This window comes from Lissotriton helveticus, chromosome 1_1 (genome assembly GCF_964261635.1).
Source record: "Lissotriton helveticus chromosome 1_1, aLisHel1.1, whole genome shotgun sequence".
NCBI lineage: Eukaryota > Metazoa > Chordata > Amphibia > Caudata > Salamandridae > Lissotriton > Lissotriton helveticus.
The window spans coordinates 1,127,053,959-1,127,070,924 of record NC_136057.1 but is presented as its reverse complement, the minus strand read 5'-3'; the positions used below and the strand labels follow the sequence as shown (position 1 = coordinate 1,127,070,924).

At 44.1% G+C, this 16,966-nt stretch overlaps 1 protein-coding gene across 1 annotated transcript in view; it reads right to left on the bottom strand.

Annotated features, from left to right (window-relative positions):
• OTOGL (otogelin like) overlaps positions 1-16,481 on the bottom strand; it is a 1,067,300-nt gene extending 1,050,819 nt beyond the window's left edge. The window contains exon 1 of the mRNA XM_078649280.1: positions 16,375-16,481. Coding sequence (XP_078505406.1) covers positions 16,375-16,464 — 90 coding nt within the window. The 5' untranslated portion in view covers positions 16,465-16,481. The remainder of the gene's footprint in view (positions 1-16,374) is intronic.
• Positions 16,482-16,966: the final 485 nt, after the last annotated feature.

Below are 16,966 nucleotides of genomic sequence, written 5' to 3'. Positions count from 1 at the left end.
CATCATATTGACATGTACATCACTGCTCGTGTTCACTCCCTGTATCATAGCCTCACCGTTGAAACTATACACTTGCAACACTACAACTCCTTACTTTATTTCGATGTCAATTATAACTTTATTCACCTCTGCGTTTTGATCACCCCACGTCAAGATGGCCGCCGTTATTCACCTGGTCACTTGACATTTAGAGTCCGTTCTTTATATCGGCGCAAACACACGCCAAAACGCCAGACCGAGACTGACATCGCGATAGAGACTTGTGCAGCTGCCGCTTGGTATCATCTTTTGTAAGAAGCACGTATTCCTTGTTTACCGACTCGCAATCATGTAGACTTCTTAACTCGCAAGATTTATGAATGGCCTTTGCCTTTCTCTTTCTTCAGATATTGTCGCTCTTCACTGAGCATGCTTGGAACTCTGTTTACCAGCGTAACTTGCCACCCATATGTTTCGGTCATGTTATGTGCTTATTAACAAACTCCTCGTAAGTTCCACGTTTTTTATACAGCATGTTTTACGGACCACTTATGGTCTATATCCTCTAAGCACAAGTCACTCTCCGGGAGCGCTTTTCGCTCGATTTTCTGGTTTGCATGAAGTTCACATCAGCCAGTACATGTAGTAAACACAGAGAATTTCGCCTGTTTGTCAACTACATCTTTGCACATTTTGGATTTCACATTATCACAGCTATGAGCACCATTGCTGTCCATTATTTTATTAATTCAATAATACTCTGCATGAGGAGGAGCTACGCTAGCAACCAAGATGGCCGCGTAAGCTCCCGGCTCCGCCGACCTCCGCCAGTAGCTCATAAATCCTGGTATTGATCCTGAATTCGCACCGGACTCCCGGGTGCCTGAGGTGTTCCTGATTCTATAGGTGCAATTCCGAGATTTCCATCTTCTCGAATGATGAAGATACGCCGTGTTTCATTCTCGGCCTAACCCAGCGTGGAAGCCGGGGCCTCGATTTCCAACCCATCCGGGTTGGAGTTGAACAACATCGGCCGCGGGACTTGGGCAGCGTCCGGTCTCCTGATGTGGAGGATATCCTGACTGATTTGGATGACGATACTGTGGTCGGTTGATTCCGAGGATACAGCGGCGTGACACACCGGTTGCTGTGGTCGGGGGTCCGTTGCCCGGAGGCTCTGCTAGCCTCCCGGGGTCGACAGGCTTGGATCCTCGCCTGCGGCGACGGTGTCGATATTGCGAAATTGAGAGCGCCCACTGTTGCCATCGGCCCCATCTGTGCCTGTTACCCCGGGGTAGTCGACCTCCGGGGTTTCTAGACTTGCTCTGTCGCTTCGTGAGAGGGGATGGCGCAGGTGGAATCCACGCAGTCACTGCAGACCGTAATGGCCGCCATTGGGGCGCTCTACTCGCAGATCACCGCCATCTTCCAGAAAATGGTCGTAACAGTTGACAACATCTGCCTGAGACCGGACTACGACCCCTCGACTGGTTTGAGACAAGCTGTGATACCCGCGGCGCAAGTTATGCCTGAGACTGAGGGCCCCGTGCGGAAGCCTGATTTGGTGTTTTCTGTTCGGTCCCAAATAACAGCTAGCGAGCCTGGGACTACCGTAAGCTCATCACGTGCAACGCCGACACCGCCAGAGATGGACTTAGACAATCCTATACGCCATGATAAGTTCCTCAGTGACTATCGGAGTGATTCATTATCCTTTTCCTCCCAGTTTGCTCAACCGTGTCCTTGTGTCTTCTCGCTGGTGGACAGTTATCTCCGTTTGACTTATGGACTTCGAGTGCTGATATCTTGGTTTCCATTCTACCGTACTGACTTGGACTTTTTGGAACGTTTGGATTCTTCTATTGAGATGGCGGTTCGAGCAGAGAGGGCTCGCACGACAAATCGGAGCGGCCAGGGTTGATTCCGACTGTCTGGATTTGATATAATGGGTCCATTTGCTACGGGACTTGTAGCCTATAATGATGTGGGAGTCGGGTGGTTCTCACAAACTCCCCCGGTTGGCTTGTAATTGTAGCTTAGATTGTTTTGATTATATTTCGGGGTGGTTCGCTTCTGGCGGGGGGTAAGGGAGACCGGGGGCCTGTTTGATATCTCCTCCTCCACTCTTTTCCTTTTTTAGGGTTAGCTCTTGGGTGACAGGCACGCTGCTAGTGGGGTTAGGCCGTAGCCATTGCAGGGGTGCAGGGTGAGGGGTTTGAGGGGGGGGGGTTATTTTGTCTTTGTTTAGTTCTATGGCCTTTCTTTTTCCTTTTTCTCTCCCCTTTTAACGAGAGGTGGGTTGTCTATCCTGAATCGATGTTTTTCTCTTATCTGGGTGTCTACTCTGATCTCAATTGCCCTGAACTATGGGTGGACGGGTCCTACAAACTGCAGCTTAATGAGGTTGTTGGCTATACTGTCTTTCCTTGTTCATATGCTTATCAACGTTGACATCTCAAATGCTGTGTATCGATTCCTCTGCATTCGCCTATTCACCTGCATACGGTTGTAATGTATTCTATAGTATGGCACCCGATATATGTAATGTTTCCTCTTGTTTTTCTTCAATAAAAAGAATTATTAAAAAAAACACAAAAAAAACAATACTCTGCATGAACATGGATATTATGAAGATCATAATGTTTACAGACGTATTGATTGTGAATGTGTCATATAGTGTGGAATGTAAACAGCACATTTTACTTGGTTTCGTCTACAGATAGTTCACTGAAGAAGGGCACGTAGATGCCCGAAATGCATCGGGAATGCTTTTAATTTGGAATGAAATAAGAATCATTTATGAAAAGAATTATTATTTGTGGCTCACATGAGTTTTGAGAAATATACATCATTAAATTCGGAGTCAACCACACTTCTTGTGGATTTTTTCATTTCTTCAGCTTCAAATGAATAAACTATTAAGCCCAATCAGGCTACAACGCTGTGCCCTAAGGGACATCCCCTAGTCAGGGGATGCTTTAAGTTATTAAACCTGAGAAACAACCTTTGCAACACAGACATCACAGCGCACTACATTTACAACACAATCATTACATCGCAACATCCTTTACAACGCATGTCACTACAACGCAACCATTACATTGCATGTTTCTACAACGCATGACATTACAAGCATGACACTACAATGCAGGCATTACATCGTATGTCATTACAACGCATACAATTACAATGCATAGTACCCCTACACTATCCAAAACTTACCCTACTGTTGCACCCCCTGGAGTTAGAATAGTAATTTTTACCCCTACACTATCCAACACTTACCCTACTGTTGCACCCCCTGGAGTTAGAATAGTAATTTTTACCGCTACACTATCCAACACTTACCTTAAATGCAATGTAATATTATGTGTTGTAATGGTATGCGTTGTATAGGTATAATGCGATGTAATAAAATGCGTTGTAAATGTAGTTTTATAGGGCTGTTGCAGTGTAAAAACTGTGTTGTAAAGGCATTTGTTGTAAATGTATGTGTTGTAACGTCATACATTCTGTAAACCTTAATACAGCTAGTAAAGTTAATTGCATTGCCCAGCCCCTCACAATTGTTGTAAAAGAAACTGCTTTATAATTTGAGCTTTTTCGCTGACCATGGAGCAACAAATCAGCCCAAAGTCTGCTCTGAGGGTAGAACAAAATGGGAAAATATCCTGTGTTTCACTCACAGCAAGGACATGTCACCCTTCTCTGTTGTGAGTAGGCATTTCAAAATATGTTCTGCAAGGATATTTATAGATGTCATCGGAAGCATGAAACAGTTGATTTTATTTGCGGGAGGAAGGTTGGAGACAGGGAGAGGCTAGAGGTTATATTGCATGGAGAAATTGAGATGTGGAAACTGCGAGGGACGGTGTAATGATTTGTGTGTACTTTCAATTTGCTGGTGGCATGTAAAGAAAAAAAAGTTGCCCTTGAGCTGATTCCGGAATTGTTGCAGAGAGGGAGAAATTGTGATAGATAAACGGGGTTTGTTTCAGACACTGTGTGCCTAAACAGAGAATACTTGCTTTCCCACGCAATCCGTTCAGGAATTCTTCATTTTCAGCCTGAGAATGGTTGTGTTGCACCTGGTATGGAGGTGACTAGAGATGGAAAGATTTCTGCCTTGTGGATTGATGCTCTATAACATTGTGCTGTATAAATTCAAGTTGATGTAGTCTGGTTGATAAACTTACCTCTGGGGAGGATGACTGTGATTATATTTATACTGCTAGTACGTGTCTGGGGTAGAACATGTTTTAGTGGTACCAGGGCTGAGTAACACAGACAACGAGAAGAGTGGTAATCACACAAAATATGAAATAAAATGAGTCATTCAACATCAGAGCTGAAGCTATTGGATGGTCTGAAGGGTTTCCTTTCGCAGAGGAGACTGAGCTTCCACCAATCTCTTTGAGATTTCTTTTATGCATGGTCCAAAAAGAATAAGCTGGTGTTGATGTAGAAGAGTGACTAGGTGCAGGAGGTAAAGGAAGAGGAGAAGCCATTGAGGTTCATGTTGAAGAGCCAGATCTGGATAGTTCTTCAGTTTCATACCACTGATGAACACAAACATAGTTTTGGGTTAAAGTCATTATTAGACCGTTGAGTTTCATTGTTCCATGACACTTTGAAGAAGATTTGTGAGTAAACCTTTTTGGTTAACCTGTTGCAATTGGGTTCCACCCATTCAATCCCCCTGGGTTTTTTGCTTTTTGGACCACCCAGTTTTGGACTTTTTACTATGGGTGAGTCTCACATGCGTCTTACCCATGGCAACCATACAGCAAATGGACTGTGCGTGTTTACTGCCAGTGTCTGCCTTTTAAGATAAGGCTGCTACGACCCAGCAAGGGTAAGAGGCACTTCGCTGGTTATACGTGAACACGTATGAGGGCTGCACATGTGAAACTACAGCTGTGTGCAGCCCAGTAACTGCATAGGTAGCTCGCCCTGGCAAGTGTACAAAGTACTTTCATCTTACCTACACTGTATTGATTCATGATTTGAATTTACATTTCATCAATATTTGAACATGGTTTTATAGCGTCACTGGTGGAATACAATGTGTTTTATATTTACAATTGATTTTTATTTTTGTAGATTTTATTACAAGCACTATTAATTAAATTGATACACAAAACTTTGATACATGTGGGTTGAATGTACATTTGATTCTCATCTGACTTGTATGACACGTATGATCTTGTATCATTTATGTTTTTTTAACTGAATAAAGATTATTTATCTATCTTTCAGTGTGGTTTATGATTTTGTCTTCAGTGACCCTTTATTGTGCACATAGGAAGAAAACTGCTTTAGAGTGCAGTTTTGCTTTCCTTTATCTAACAAAGTCCAGTGACATATCAAAACGGGGTGGATGGAACATGAGCAGCAAAATTAAATGTGCGAGTTCCGAGACAATATCTGTACAGCTTATCATATTTCCCTGGCTCAGCTCAGGATCAGAGCCCAGGCCATTTGTCACCCTGCTGTGCCAAGTTAATTACATTTCTCTGCAGTAGCAGGAACAAAGGCCGCCCCAAACAAAGGGAGCAAATAACAGTGTCTGATTCAGCTTCTGAGGAGGAAAGGGGTGGGGATGAAGGATCTGCATCAATCAATTAGCTGCCACACTGTACCAGGGATGGGCCAGCCCATGCCCACTGAACAAGGAGTGTGTCCAGAACTCTGTATCAACACAGGAGGGGGCTCTGCTTTGATGTTTTGGTGGGAAAGGCCCATGCAGTGATGTCAGTGAGAGGCAGAGCTGAGTCCCCAGAGGAGATGTGACCAGTGACTTCTGAATTGTCCCAGCATGCTGTTCAGGAGGTTTAGGACAGGGTGGAGAAGTGATGTGGGACCCCAGGATTGGCCAGAGGAGCCTGGCTTCTAAAATGTTCCTCACCCGCTTAAAAAGTCTTGCACAAGAAAAAGAGCTTGTCTTGATTGTGCTTTTTGCCGGGCAAAGGGACTGCAGGTGGCAGCCATGGACAACTCAAAGGATGAACACCCTGTTGGCATGGCCATCTAGACTAAGGACTCTAGGAACAGTTGACCCCAGGACCAATGGGGCTGCTTTCCAGGACCAGGGATGCCTGTCCCCTTACACTCCCTTAGAACTAGTTTGGGAAGAATCTATGCTTCTGTGCCAAGGAGGAGGGAAGCAGAAGAGGAGATAGAGGAGAAAGGCTGGCTCAGAAAGTCAGTTGACCCAGTTCCCTGCAAAATGGCCCAACAAGCCCTGCGATATGAGAGGGGAAAGGATTTTACCTTTGAACCCCCAGCATGGTCACAGAGTGCATGGAGCTCTGCTGCAGAGTTGCTTGAAAACCCTGGGGCGGGCCAGGGCCTAGGGGGTTGTGATAAGGAAGATTTGCCAATATTAACCCTGGGAGAGGGCATGCATGGGGCCCCATCCCCAGAGCTCCAATAGCCCAGGCATCTCAACCCTGAGCTGTATTTTATTCACATGGGTCCAAGAACCCAACACTGCAACAGAAGCAGGGACTGCCATCACCCCCTCCCCGAGGATCAGAAGCAGGGCTCAGGATCCCCAACTCTGGGTCCCAACAGAGGGAGGAGGAACAGGGGAGTGCAGTTACACTCTACCATCTGTGGTGGGCCGGCCCCACTCCCAGTGCCCTGGTCTGGGTGGCATGTGTGGTTACCAACACTAGAAGTAGCGTCCTGTCTGCAGGTGCTAGCAAGGAAGGAGAACTGCTGGCTCCTGTGGCAGCACGGGTAAGTGCTGGCTGCACGGAGAGCAGGCGGGGCAGCTAGCGGTGGGCTCCCTTGCCTTCCCCCAATCCTGGAAAGTAGGCAGGGTGCTCGAGTGGGATTGAGCACCCCCAAGAACCAAAGTTTAAAAAAAAAAATAGGTAAAGGAACACACTGCTTGGTACAAGGCCAAACGACCCAGCAGAAACAAGGGGCTGGAGCCTCTACTTATTATTCATGTTCCCATATGGAACACCCCATAATCGCCTGTGGGCAGAACTTGTCCAGAAATGTTCTACTGTTGGTGGCCATCCAAGGGTGGTGGGGGTCACCAGGGACAGTAAAAGTGGACCGGGGGACTGCAGGAGTTTAGCAGCCCTCACAAGGAAAGGTAACCCAATGTTTGCAAGGTTCCAGAAAAAAGGACCAGCCCAGGATTTTCAACTTCATTTCAAACACTCTCAAGGCTGGAACCTTTGCTCTACGGCTGGGAGTGCGGTGACCTTTATGAGCTGGTTCATGTAAAGTTAGAAGGCACATAATGCCTTTTGGTCCCCCTTATGACCTGCTGAGTCTGGGGACAAGGTGTTGTGGCCTTCAGCTTAATCTTCTTTGACTTTTGACACCTACTGTAGCACATAGCTTGACAATACCCATTTTATTTCAAGGACCGCAATGAAATTCTGGGCTGGGGAACCCCTCTCTTTTCTTTCAATAATCCAGGGCATGTTTTAATGTTTTACAGTGTGAAGTTCGTCAATTGCTTCCAAGCACTGACTAAAAGTCAGAGTAATCAACCACAAATTGTGTAGATTGATTTTCTTGTGCAAACCTATTCAACCCGGTCAAAAACATTTTTGTGTGGCAACTCTGAATGCTGCAACCCAACCATGTAATATCCAATTTTTCTGTTAAGAATAATATATTTATCATCACTCTAAGATATTGGAGTATTAGTTGAGGTGGGGTGAAAACCCACCTCAAATAATAATCATAATTTTTGTCAGAGTGATCCACAAAAGTCACTAAATAAACCTGTGCTTACCCTCTGGAGGCTTGGCACAAAACAGTCAGGCTTAACTTAAAGCCAATGTTTAAAGTATTTTTGCAGCTCTCAAACAGTTCCAAAGTGAAAATATAACACACATTCTCAGTAAAAATAAAGTACATTGTATTAATTAAAATGACACCAAAAAAACAAAACTCCAATAAGCAGAACCGGAGGTATGATTTTATTTGTTTGAATTAAAAATAGCGGCGAATAGCACAAAGCGCCAATTGCTGATATCTAGCTGTGCCAGATCATATCAAAGTCCAAAGCAAAGGCCGACTGCAATGGAGTGTGTCTCAGATACGCAGATCAGGTTCATTCTGGTGAAAAGTTTACCTTCAGACTTAGAAACTTTTATGGGCCAGGTTCATTCTGGTGGAAAGTTTACCTTCAGACTTAGAAACTATATGGAGAAAAAACAGTCATTGATTAATTGTCTGCAGGGCAAGCCGGGTCCAAAGTGGGGCTCAACAATGGATAGTTGTAGAAGAACAGGGTGTGGGTGCTATTGTTGATGAAGGTGGTAAAGCTCCAAGCAAGCAAGGTCCAAAGTCCATGCCCACAAAGGGTTGTTGCTCAGCATCAGTCCTGAGGAAGCCCTCTACGTTCCGTCTCAGAAACTTTTCTGGAAGTCAGATCTCCTTCAGCAAGGCAAACCGGACGCTGAGGAAGGCCAGCAATTGAACTTTGGCTGATGTGGCTAGGATGGTGATCCCAGTCTCTATCGTTTTTGCCAAACAGAAAGTTGGCAAAAAGTTTCCAAGTCCCACTTATTTTAGTTTGGAGGCAGGTGGAGTATATTCTAACACCAGTGAAGGGTTTAAGACTTAATGGGCGTTACTTGCAGGCTGGGACCCACTCCAACAGAAGCCAGTCCAACAGAGGCCAACGGCAGGGTCCAGGACAGGTTCAGTTGTTACTAGTCATCTGGTCAGATGCAGGTACTAAGACCTCCGGAAGCTCGTGTCCCTGTACCTTAAACAGGAGATTAGCCTACTGACCCTTCGAGTCACCTCTGGTGTCCCGGGATCAAGGCAGGCAGTTCCAGTCTTTCATCAGGTTATTCAGACAGCAGGGCAGCTCTTCTTCTGATTCTCACAGGTCCAGGAGTGTTCTTAGGAGAGGTTCTGGGACTGCCACTTTTATTCCCAGTCGAGCTTATGGTGGAGGACAATCCAATTCCCACCCCCTAAACCTGTTCTGGAAAGTTCCTCCCCTCCCTTTAGGTTGGGTGCCAGCCTGACTAGAGAGACAAAGGGAGGTAGGGCTAGATTTGAGTTACATCTGCTACTGACAGGATAGGTATCCTTTGACGCTCAAGGGGGCTTGGCACAGCCCGCTCCCCCTGTTCACAAAAGAAGAACACCACTCCACACCAAAGCCTTTTGTCCACTGTCTTGTAGCAATCCAACTCTTACTACAGGGGAGCCATCGACAGTCAAGGGACACTGGACACTGGCAAAAAGGTCCTTTTGGTTTAGGCAGAAAAATAGCAACTCTCTAAAAGGGTCATCTCTAAAATTTTAATTTTCATATGGCTGGGTTCCAATCGAGGTGGTATAGTGAGCAAAAGATCAATGGATTAAACCGACATCTCTTGACTGGGGGTGAGTGGTTGAACAGTTTTAGCACTCTGTCCATCATCTTTTTGTGTTTGCTACTTTCCAAAATTGGCATTTTCAGAAATGTGACTTAAAATCTGATTTTGCCATTCAAGAGGGTTTTGAATTACAATTCCTCAAACACCAAACATGAATTTCCCCCTTGCTCTCAAACAAACGTTATCCCTTATTAAATTAAATAAGGTAATCCAATGTTATCTTACAGGAGAGGTAGGCCTTGCAATAGTGAAAAATGAAATTTAGCGTTCTTCATACCAGGAAATGTAAAACATAAACGTACATATCCAACATTTTAAATACAATGCAACCTGCCCTAAGAACTGTTTAGGGCTTAACCTAGAGATGACTTATATGTATTAAAAAGGAAGGTTTAGGCCAGGTAAAAGGTTTATTTTGCCGGTTTAAAATGGCAGTTTAAAACTGCAACACAAGCTATAAGCAAAACAAAATATGCTTTTCCTATGGAAACTAGCTCCTAACTTAACTACCTACTGGTGATCACCACTCTTTATAGACCTTGGTCTAGCTTTCTGCCAGATATGGTGTTAAGAACTTTCACCGGTTTAGGCTGTAGCTGAGTGTAAAGTTCCTATGGGAAGATGAATGAGGAAAATGCATTTTGGAACCCCCTTTTTTCCTCAGCCCCTGCTAGACAGATCACTATGAAACTTTCAATCAACAAACTAGCCAAACATTAACACTTGTTTGGTAAGTTTCGTAGAGATTTCTCAAACGGCGCCAAAGTTATTAGCAGCAGAAGAATGCCTTTCTTTTGGACACACAATTCTATATATTCACTGAAAAAACCTTAGGTTTCAGGACATTATAGTTAGAAATTAGCATTTAAAAAACCTTAGAAATTCACTGAAAAAACCACAAGTTTCAGGGACGTTATAGTTAGTTGGACATTTCACTCGTACAAAACCAGAGAAATTCGCCTGTTATAGTTAGTTCAGCTAACTAGAACTCGTGCCCCTGCAATGCACTGCTGATGAAGTCACATACTAAATCATTCATGACATGGTCAGTGACATCACTGATGACATCACTGATGACATCTCTGATGACATCACTGATGACATCATCCAGTGACTGTGTGTTTCTGTAAAGTTTAAGTATGTTATAAATTATATATATAGGCCAAGGTGTATTGAAGAATGAGTGGGTGTATAAGCGTCTGAATGGAGGATTTAGTAGGTGCGTGACTGACTGTATAAGTGAGTGATTAAATGTGTCTTACTGAATGCATGGGTTATTGACTGTTACAGATATTTACACAGTTTAGTGTGTCAGCGGTTGCATGGGTTGGTTAGTAGCTAAATGAGGGTATATATGGGTTATTGATTGGTTTTCTGAGTATCTGCATGGGTGCCTGAGTGTCTGTGTTGTTGTGACTCTGAGCAGAGATGTGCTAACATGCAGCTCCCCTTGTGGAAAAGCAATCTGCTTTGGATTTTGGAAGCAAGAGCAGAAAACCTGCCCTTGCTTCCAAAATCCAAACCAGTGTTTGCTATGACAGGGCGGGAGCCGCACGGCTCCCGCCCTACCATAGCAAACAGCAGTGTCCCGAGGTGGGCACCCCGGGACACTGCAGGACCCTGCCATGGAGGGTGGTGGTCCCCAGGGCCATTAAGGGCTCCAGAATGGAGGCCGCGAGGCCCCCCTCCCAACGTATGCAAAGCCCCGGAGACCTGGTGGGGCTTGGGGGTTCGTAACCGACCCCCGCATACCCATATTTAGTACCCTGGGGAGGTGATAGTCCCTGGGGCATGTGGGGGGCTGCGTGCCCACTGCAGTTGTTTCTGAAAGCCCTAAGGAGGTGGTGGTCCCAGAGGCAGGGCGGAGGGATTGGTACCCCCCACATATTTTATTACACAGCCCCGGGGAGGTGGCAGGAGGCTTGTTGGAAAAACGAAAAACGAGGCTCAGGAGCCCACGCGTCATAATTTTTTATAATTTCGGCCGGATTTGCGACCACATTGCGATTTCTGCCAAAATTATTTTTTTTAAATGCTTTTTTGGGCCCTGGTGGTCCTTGTGGGACCCCCTGAGTAGTCCTAGGGGGTCAGGGTGTTTCTACCCTGCCCCCCTTTATTGTTTTCTTGTGACTCGGTTCTACCAAAACTTCCTTGTTTGGTAGTGTTGGCAGCCAATCAGAGTGAAGCTCGTGCCCGGGAGGGTTCGCGCACCCACCGTGGCCAGAGATATCGAAACCTTCTTTTTCTAATTTCTCAGGAACTACTGAACGGATTTATTCCATTTAAAAAAAAGACGCTTTCTGAACCAAGGGCTACCTTTTTGCCAAATTTGGTGTAATTCCGTTCATCAGTTCGGGCTGTAGCTGTGTCTAAAGTTTCCTATGGAGGACTGATATCAAACCTATTCTTTTTCTAATTTCTCAGGAACTACTGAACAGGTTTACACCATAATTCCATTCAGCAGTTCGGGCTGTAGCTTTGTCTAAATTTCCTATGAAAATTAACATGGGGAAAATGCGCTTAGGAGCCCCCCTTTTTTCTCGGCACTCGCTTGACGAATCACCCCGAAACTTTCAAGACAGGAGCTGACTGGAGCACCCCACTAGTTTTGAGAATTTCGCAAAGATTCGTCAAATGACGCCAAAGTTATTGGGAAAACAAAAAACGCTTTTCCTATGAAAACTAGGTCCTAACTATGACTATAATAATATATGTAGATAGATAGATATAGATATAGATATAATATATTACAATTATATAATAATATATAATAAATATATTACCTACTGGCGGTCGCCAGTAGATAGTTATAGTTAGGACCTATTTTCCATTGAAAATCCATAACATTCTATTTGGAATAACTTTGGCGCCGGTTGACGAATCTTCGCGAAATTTTCAAAACTAATGGCCAGCTCCGGTCTGCTCCTATCCTGAAAGTCTCGGGGTAATTCATGAAGCGGGACCGAGAAAAAAGAGGGGTCCCAAAATGTGTTTTCCCCATGCAATTTTCCATAGGAACCATTCATTGCGGCTACAGTCTGAACTGCTGAACGGAATTACACCAAATTTGGCAAAGAGGTAGTCCTTAGTTCAGACTCATGCCTTTTGCTTTAATGGTGTAAATCCGTTCAGTAGTTCCTGAGAAAATGACAATTAAAAGTACATATATATCGATGGCCGCGGTGGATCCGCGCATCCTGAGCGCACCCTAAGCGCACCTCTCGATCACGCGCTGAATGCTAATTGGCTGTCAAGTGGTTGTCAACATTTGAAAACCAGGAAGTGTTGGCAGCCATTTTGTGCCTCGGTAGACCAGGGACCAGGGCACTCACAATTGAGGCTGCGCCCAAAGGATGGGGTGTCCGGGGGTGAAATTGGACTGGGAGGGCCTACCTCCCATTATTTAGTTATTTATTTTTTAAATGTAAAAAGAGGCCAGGCCCTGGTGGGATGGGGTCCCCAGGCCGAAATTGACCCAGAAAAGAGAGGCCACAAGGCCCCCTCCCCAAATAAATGTTAAAAATATTTTTTAAAAGATCGACAATTCACCAGAGTGCCCACCCCTTTTCACTACCATTCTGCAAATGCACCTCCAGGTGAAGAACTGGTTGGGGGATGAAGTACCCTTTGCTGCAGAGGGTCCTTGGGAGCCAACAAGCCCTCCTGTTACCTCCTGATTTCCTAAACAGCTGGATTGCTGAGAGGTCTTCGAAGGGCGTGCCCCCTTTGTTCACTACTCTGCAAACGCGCCTCCTGGCACACTTCTGGTTGGGGGATGAAGTCTTCTTGGATGCTGAGAGTCCTTGGGCATCAAGAAGCCCTCGTGTTACCTCCAGTAAGTCCCACACAGCGGGATTGCTGAGAGGTTGTCAGAATCCATGCCCCTTTTTTCCACCACTCTGCAAATGCGCCTTGTGGTGCACTACTATCTGGGGGATGAAGTCCCCTTGGATGCTGAGGTTCCTTGGGGGCCAGGTACACCTTCTGTTACTGACAATAAGTCCAACATAGCCTGATTGCTGAGAAGACTTCGGAGGCCATGCCCCTTTTCTCCACCACTCTGCAAACGCACCTCCTGGCACACTACTGGTTGGCAGATGAAGTCCCCTTGGAATCTGAGGTTCATTGGGGACCAAGAGTTCTTGGGATTGACTTTTTACTTAGTTGCAGTATTGCTTATAGGACGTGGGGTTTCCCCTAAAAACTAGCCTCATCCATTATGCATGAAGATTATTGGAAACTCAGCAGGACTACCATCGCTTGCATAATAACTACGTATAAGGAACATTCCTTCCGTCATCCTAAGTCCGACATGACATAGCAAGGTAGATCCCTTGGGGGTCAAGAAGCCCTCCTGTTAGCTCCAGTAAATCTGACACGGTGGTATTCCTGAGAGCTGGTCAGCCCCCATCCCCTTTCTCCACCAATCTGCAGATGAACCTACTAGTTAAAAATACATAGAAAATCACTGAAGAAAAACAGTTTACTGGGAAGTTATAGTTAGTGAATAGAATTTGAAAAACCATAGAACTTTCCTTAAAAAAAACAAAGGTTATAGGGACGTTATAGCTAGGAAATAGAATTTTTTTTATTTAGAAATTCACTGATAAAACCAAAGGTTTCAGGGATGACTCATTCATACAGTCTCTCAGACACCCACTCACTCACCTAGTCACTACACTCACTCATATAGCAACTGACATACCCACTCACTCTCCAATACTGCCACTCACACAGCGTGTCGCTCACTCACATAGCTACTCACATACCCACTTATACATCCATACTGCCACTTATACAACCATACACACAAGGATACATACAGTCACACAGTTACTCACTTCAGATCTGTTAGAAGTAGTACCACTCAGTAATAGTGCACCGATTATATACTAATTTAACTTTTGTAGTAGATGAGTGTATATATTTAACACCCATAAACTCTTAAAAACAATTACACTTGCTTGATGTCATCAGTGATGTCATTTAAGATGCCATCAGTGATGTCACTGACCATGTCATGAGTGATGTAATATGTGAAATCATAAGCAGTTCATTGCAATGTTGTAATTTATAGTTAGTTCAACTAACTATAACTGCTGAATTTCATTCGTTTTGTATGAATGTAATCTGAGCCTAACTAACATGTCCTTGTAACTTTTGTTTTTTTTCAGTCAATATATATATGAAGAAAGCCAAAAGAGGCCCCAAGTCCTGAAATTGCAGCCACAGCATTTCTGTTGATGTTGCGGCCAGACAATTAGATCACTTGATCCTGGGGACCAATACCAGTCCTAGAAACTGGGACTGCATGGGCAGACAGGTAAAATCACTCTTGTCCACGGTATCAGCAGTCCAGCTTTTACTATATTTTGACCATTTAATTCTCAAAAATGGCTGAGCAGATTAGACCATATCACAAAAATCACGGTTTCTGAGTAAGATCTTTCTGCCAATTGTGGTATAATTCTGTTTAGTTGTATTTTTTATATCACTTCCCAAAATTCCTTTTGGAAATTGCATGGGGAAAAAAGTATTTTGGTATCCCCCTTTTTCTCAGGCACTGCTTGACAGATTACCCCAAAGCTTCCCAAGAAGGAGTGTTATGTTTCATATAGGTACCCCAATATAGGTTCAGGTAGGTTTTCCCTGAAAACTAGCCTCATCCATTATGCTTGAAGATTCTTGGAAACTGAGCAGGACTACAATCTCCTGCATAATAACTATGTTTAAGGAACATTCCTTCCGTCATCCTAAATCCGACATGTTATAGCATGGTACAATCCCTGAGGGTACCACTTTGGGTATATAAACACTGTATCTTTGCTGAAGCAGGAAAAGGAGAAAAGGGCTTCCAAGCGGACACACTGAAACAAGATGCTGATGTTCCTGCTCGCAGTCACTCCAGCTCGCAGAGGTCTGATATCCCTTGCGGGCTGTCCATCTCGAGACCAAGATGGGGTCCCACAGCCTCTCACTTTAGGTAATGGGGTTGACTTTATCCTAGAGGGATTCTTGGCTCTACACCTACATACATGCCAGGTACACTTAGGCACATCTAGTAGGGTCGCATCGTATGAGTACGCATTTTATTGTCATGTATTTTTATACCTGCCTGTACTCGTTGTTTTTAGCACTATGGTAGGAATCTACAATCCTTTTACTCTGTCGATGCTTAAAATCATTTATATCTGTTTCTATCTAATGGTTGTTTCGGCACACCTATTTTACACGAGAATGACGCTGGTTCAATAAATGTTTATTGAAAATGTCCCCACCGTTTATTCTGTGTATCTCTCTGAGATAAAGTGAGCACGAGTGACTGAGCAAAAAAGTATCGCACTGTTTCCATGATCCCTGATGGGACAGAGTTGTCATGTTCGATAGTTGCCAAGAACTATTCTCTCCTTGGTAAAAGGGGTTTCTAGTGGCATTGTGAGCTAGCGGATAAACAGGCAAACATACCCTGTGGGGGTGCCTGGAATCAGTCTGGACACCAATCCCACAGTCTATGTTGTCTAAACGCGCAGATCCTATATAGGTTTATAGGAACTGCATGACAGGAGCTAAGGTTGATTAGCTTTTTTTTCTGAAGTTAAGGAAAAATTCCTCTCATAGCATCAAAGTTATTAGCAAACGCTCTTCCTATGGAAACTCCAGCCAATTATAACTACACAGTGATGTCTGCCACTTTGTGAAATATATATATATTTGTATGAAGAAGGGCGTGGTGGTGAACGGTGAAATGTGGAAGAGCAGTTAATAATACGATCCCTAATCTCCCACAACAGCCAAAAATGAACTACTTGAGCTAAGGACCTCTAAAATACCTTTAACATGTAGTGTAGGTCAATTGCCAGGTTTTACAGCTAAAGCCTGCAAAAAATTATTTAGTAAACTACAAACATCATGTACAATTCAAAACGCTTACCAGATAAGAATATAGACAAACTGAATTTCAAAAAGAGTAAAAACATACATTGGTAAGTAAACATTAAGAGAGCAAAAATATAAACTCTCTTACCGAAATACAGACAGTCGTAATGATCCAATAGGAAATCAGGATTGGAGCTTTCTCCAGCCTTATTTTACTCCATGCCCCAGCATTGAACATTACTACATGAGCTAAAGGTTTTCTGCTCCCACCTAGTGACAAAAAATGAAGGTGTTAACCTGCTATTGGTCCACAAGAAATTGCACATTTACAACAAACACTGGCAACGCCAATAGTTCTGGGTTTAATGTGCTAACACATACAGCATTAGCACATTAAAGTGAGACCCACAGGAGGGAGCTTGTAGGAGCGGACAGACAGGGTTGTAGTTGTAAAGTAGTACCTCATGCAATTCAATGCAAGTGAAGGTGGAAGGATATACCACAAAAGCCAATAGTTTCAGGTGAGAGATAAATTACCCACTTGGCAGAGCAAAAACATGATCATCAAAGTATCAATCCACTGGTTGATCTAAGAGACTGGCTGAAGAAAGGGGAAGGCCCAAAGCCTACTCACTGTATACCTTTAGGAATAGGTATGTTTAACTGCTGCCTCTCTTCAGAAGGCATACAAATAAAGATCTAATGCAGCTTTTAGGAATGTATATTTGACAAATACCTGG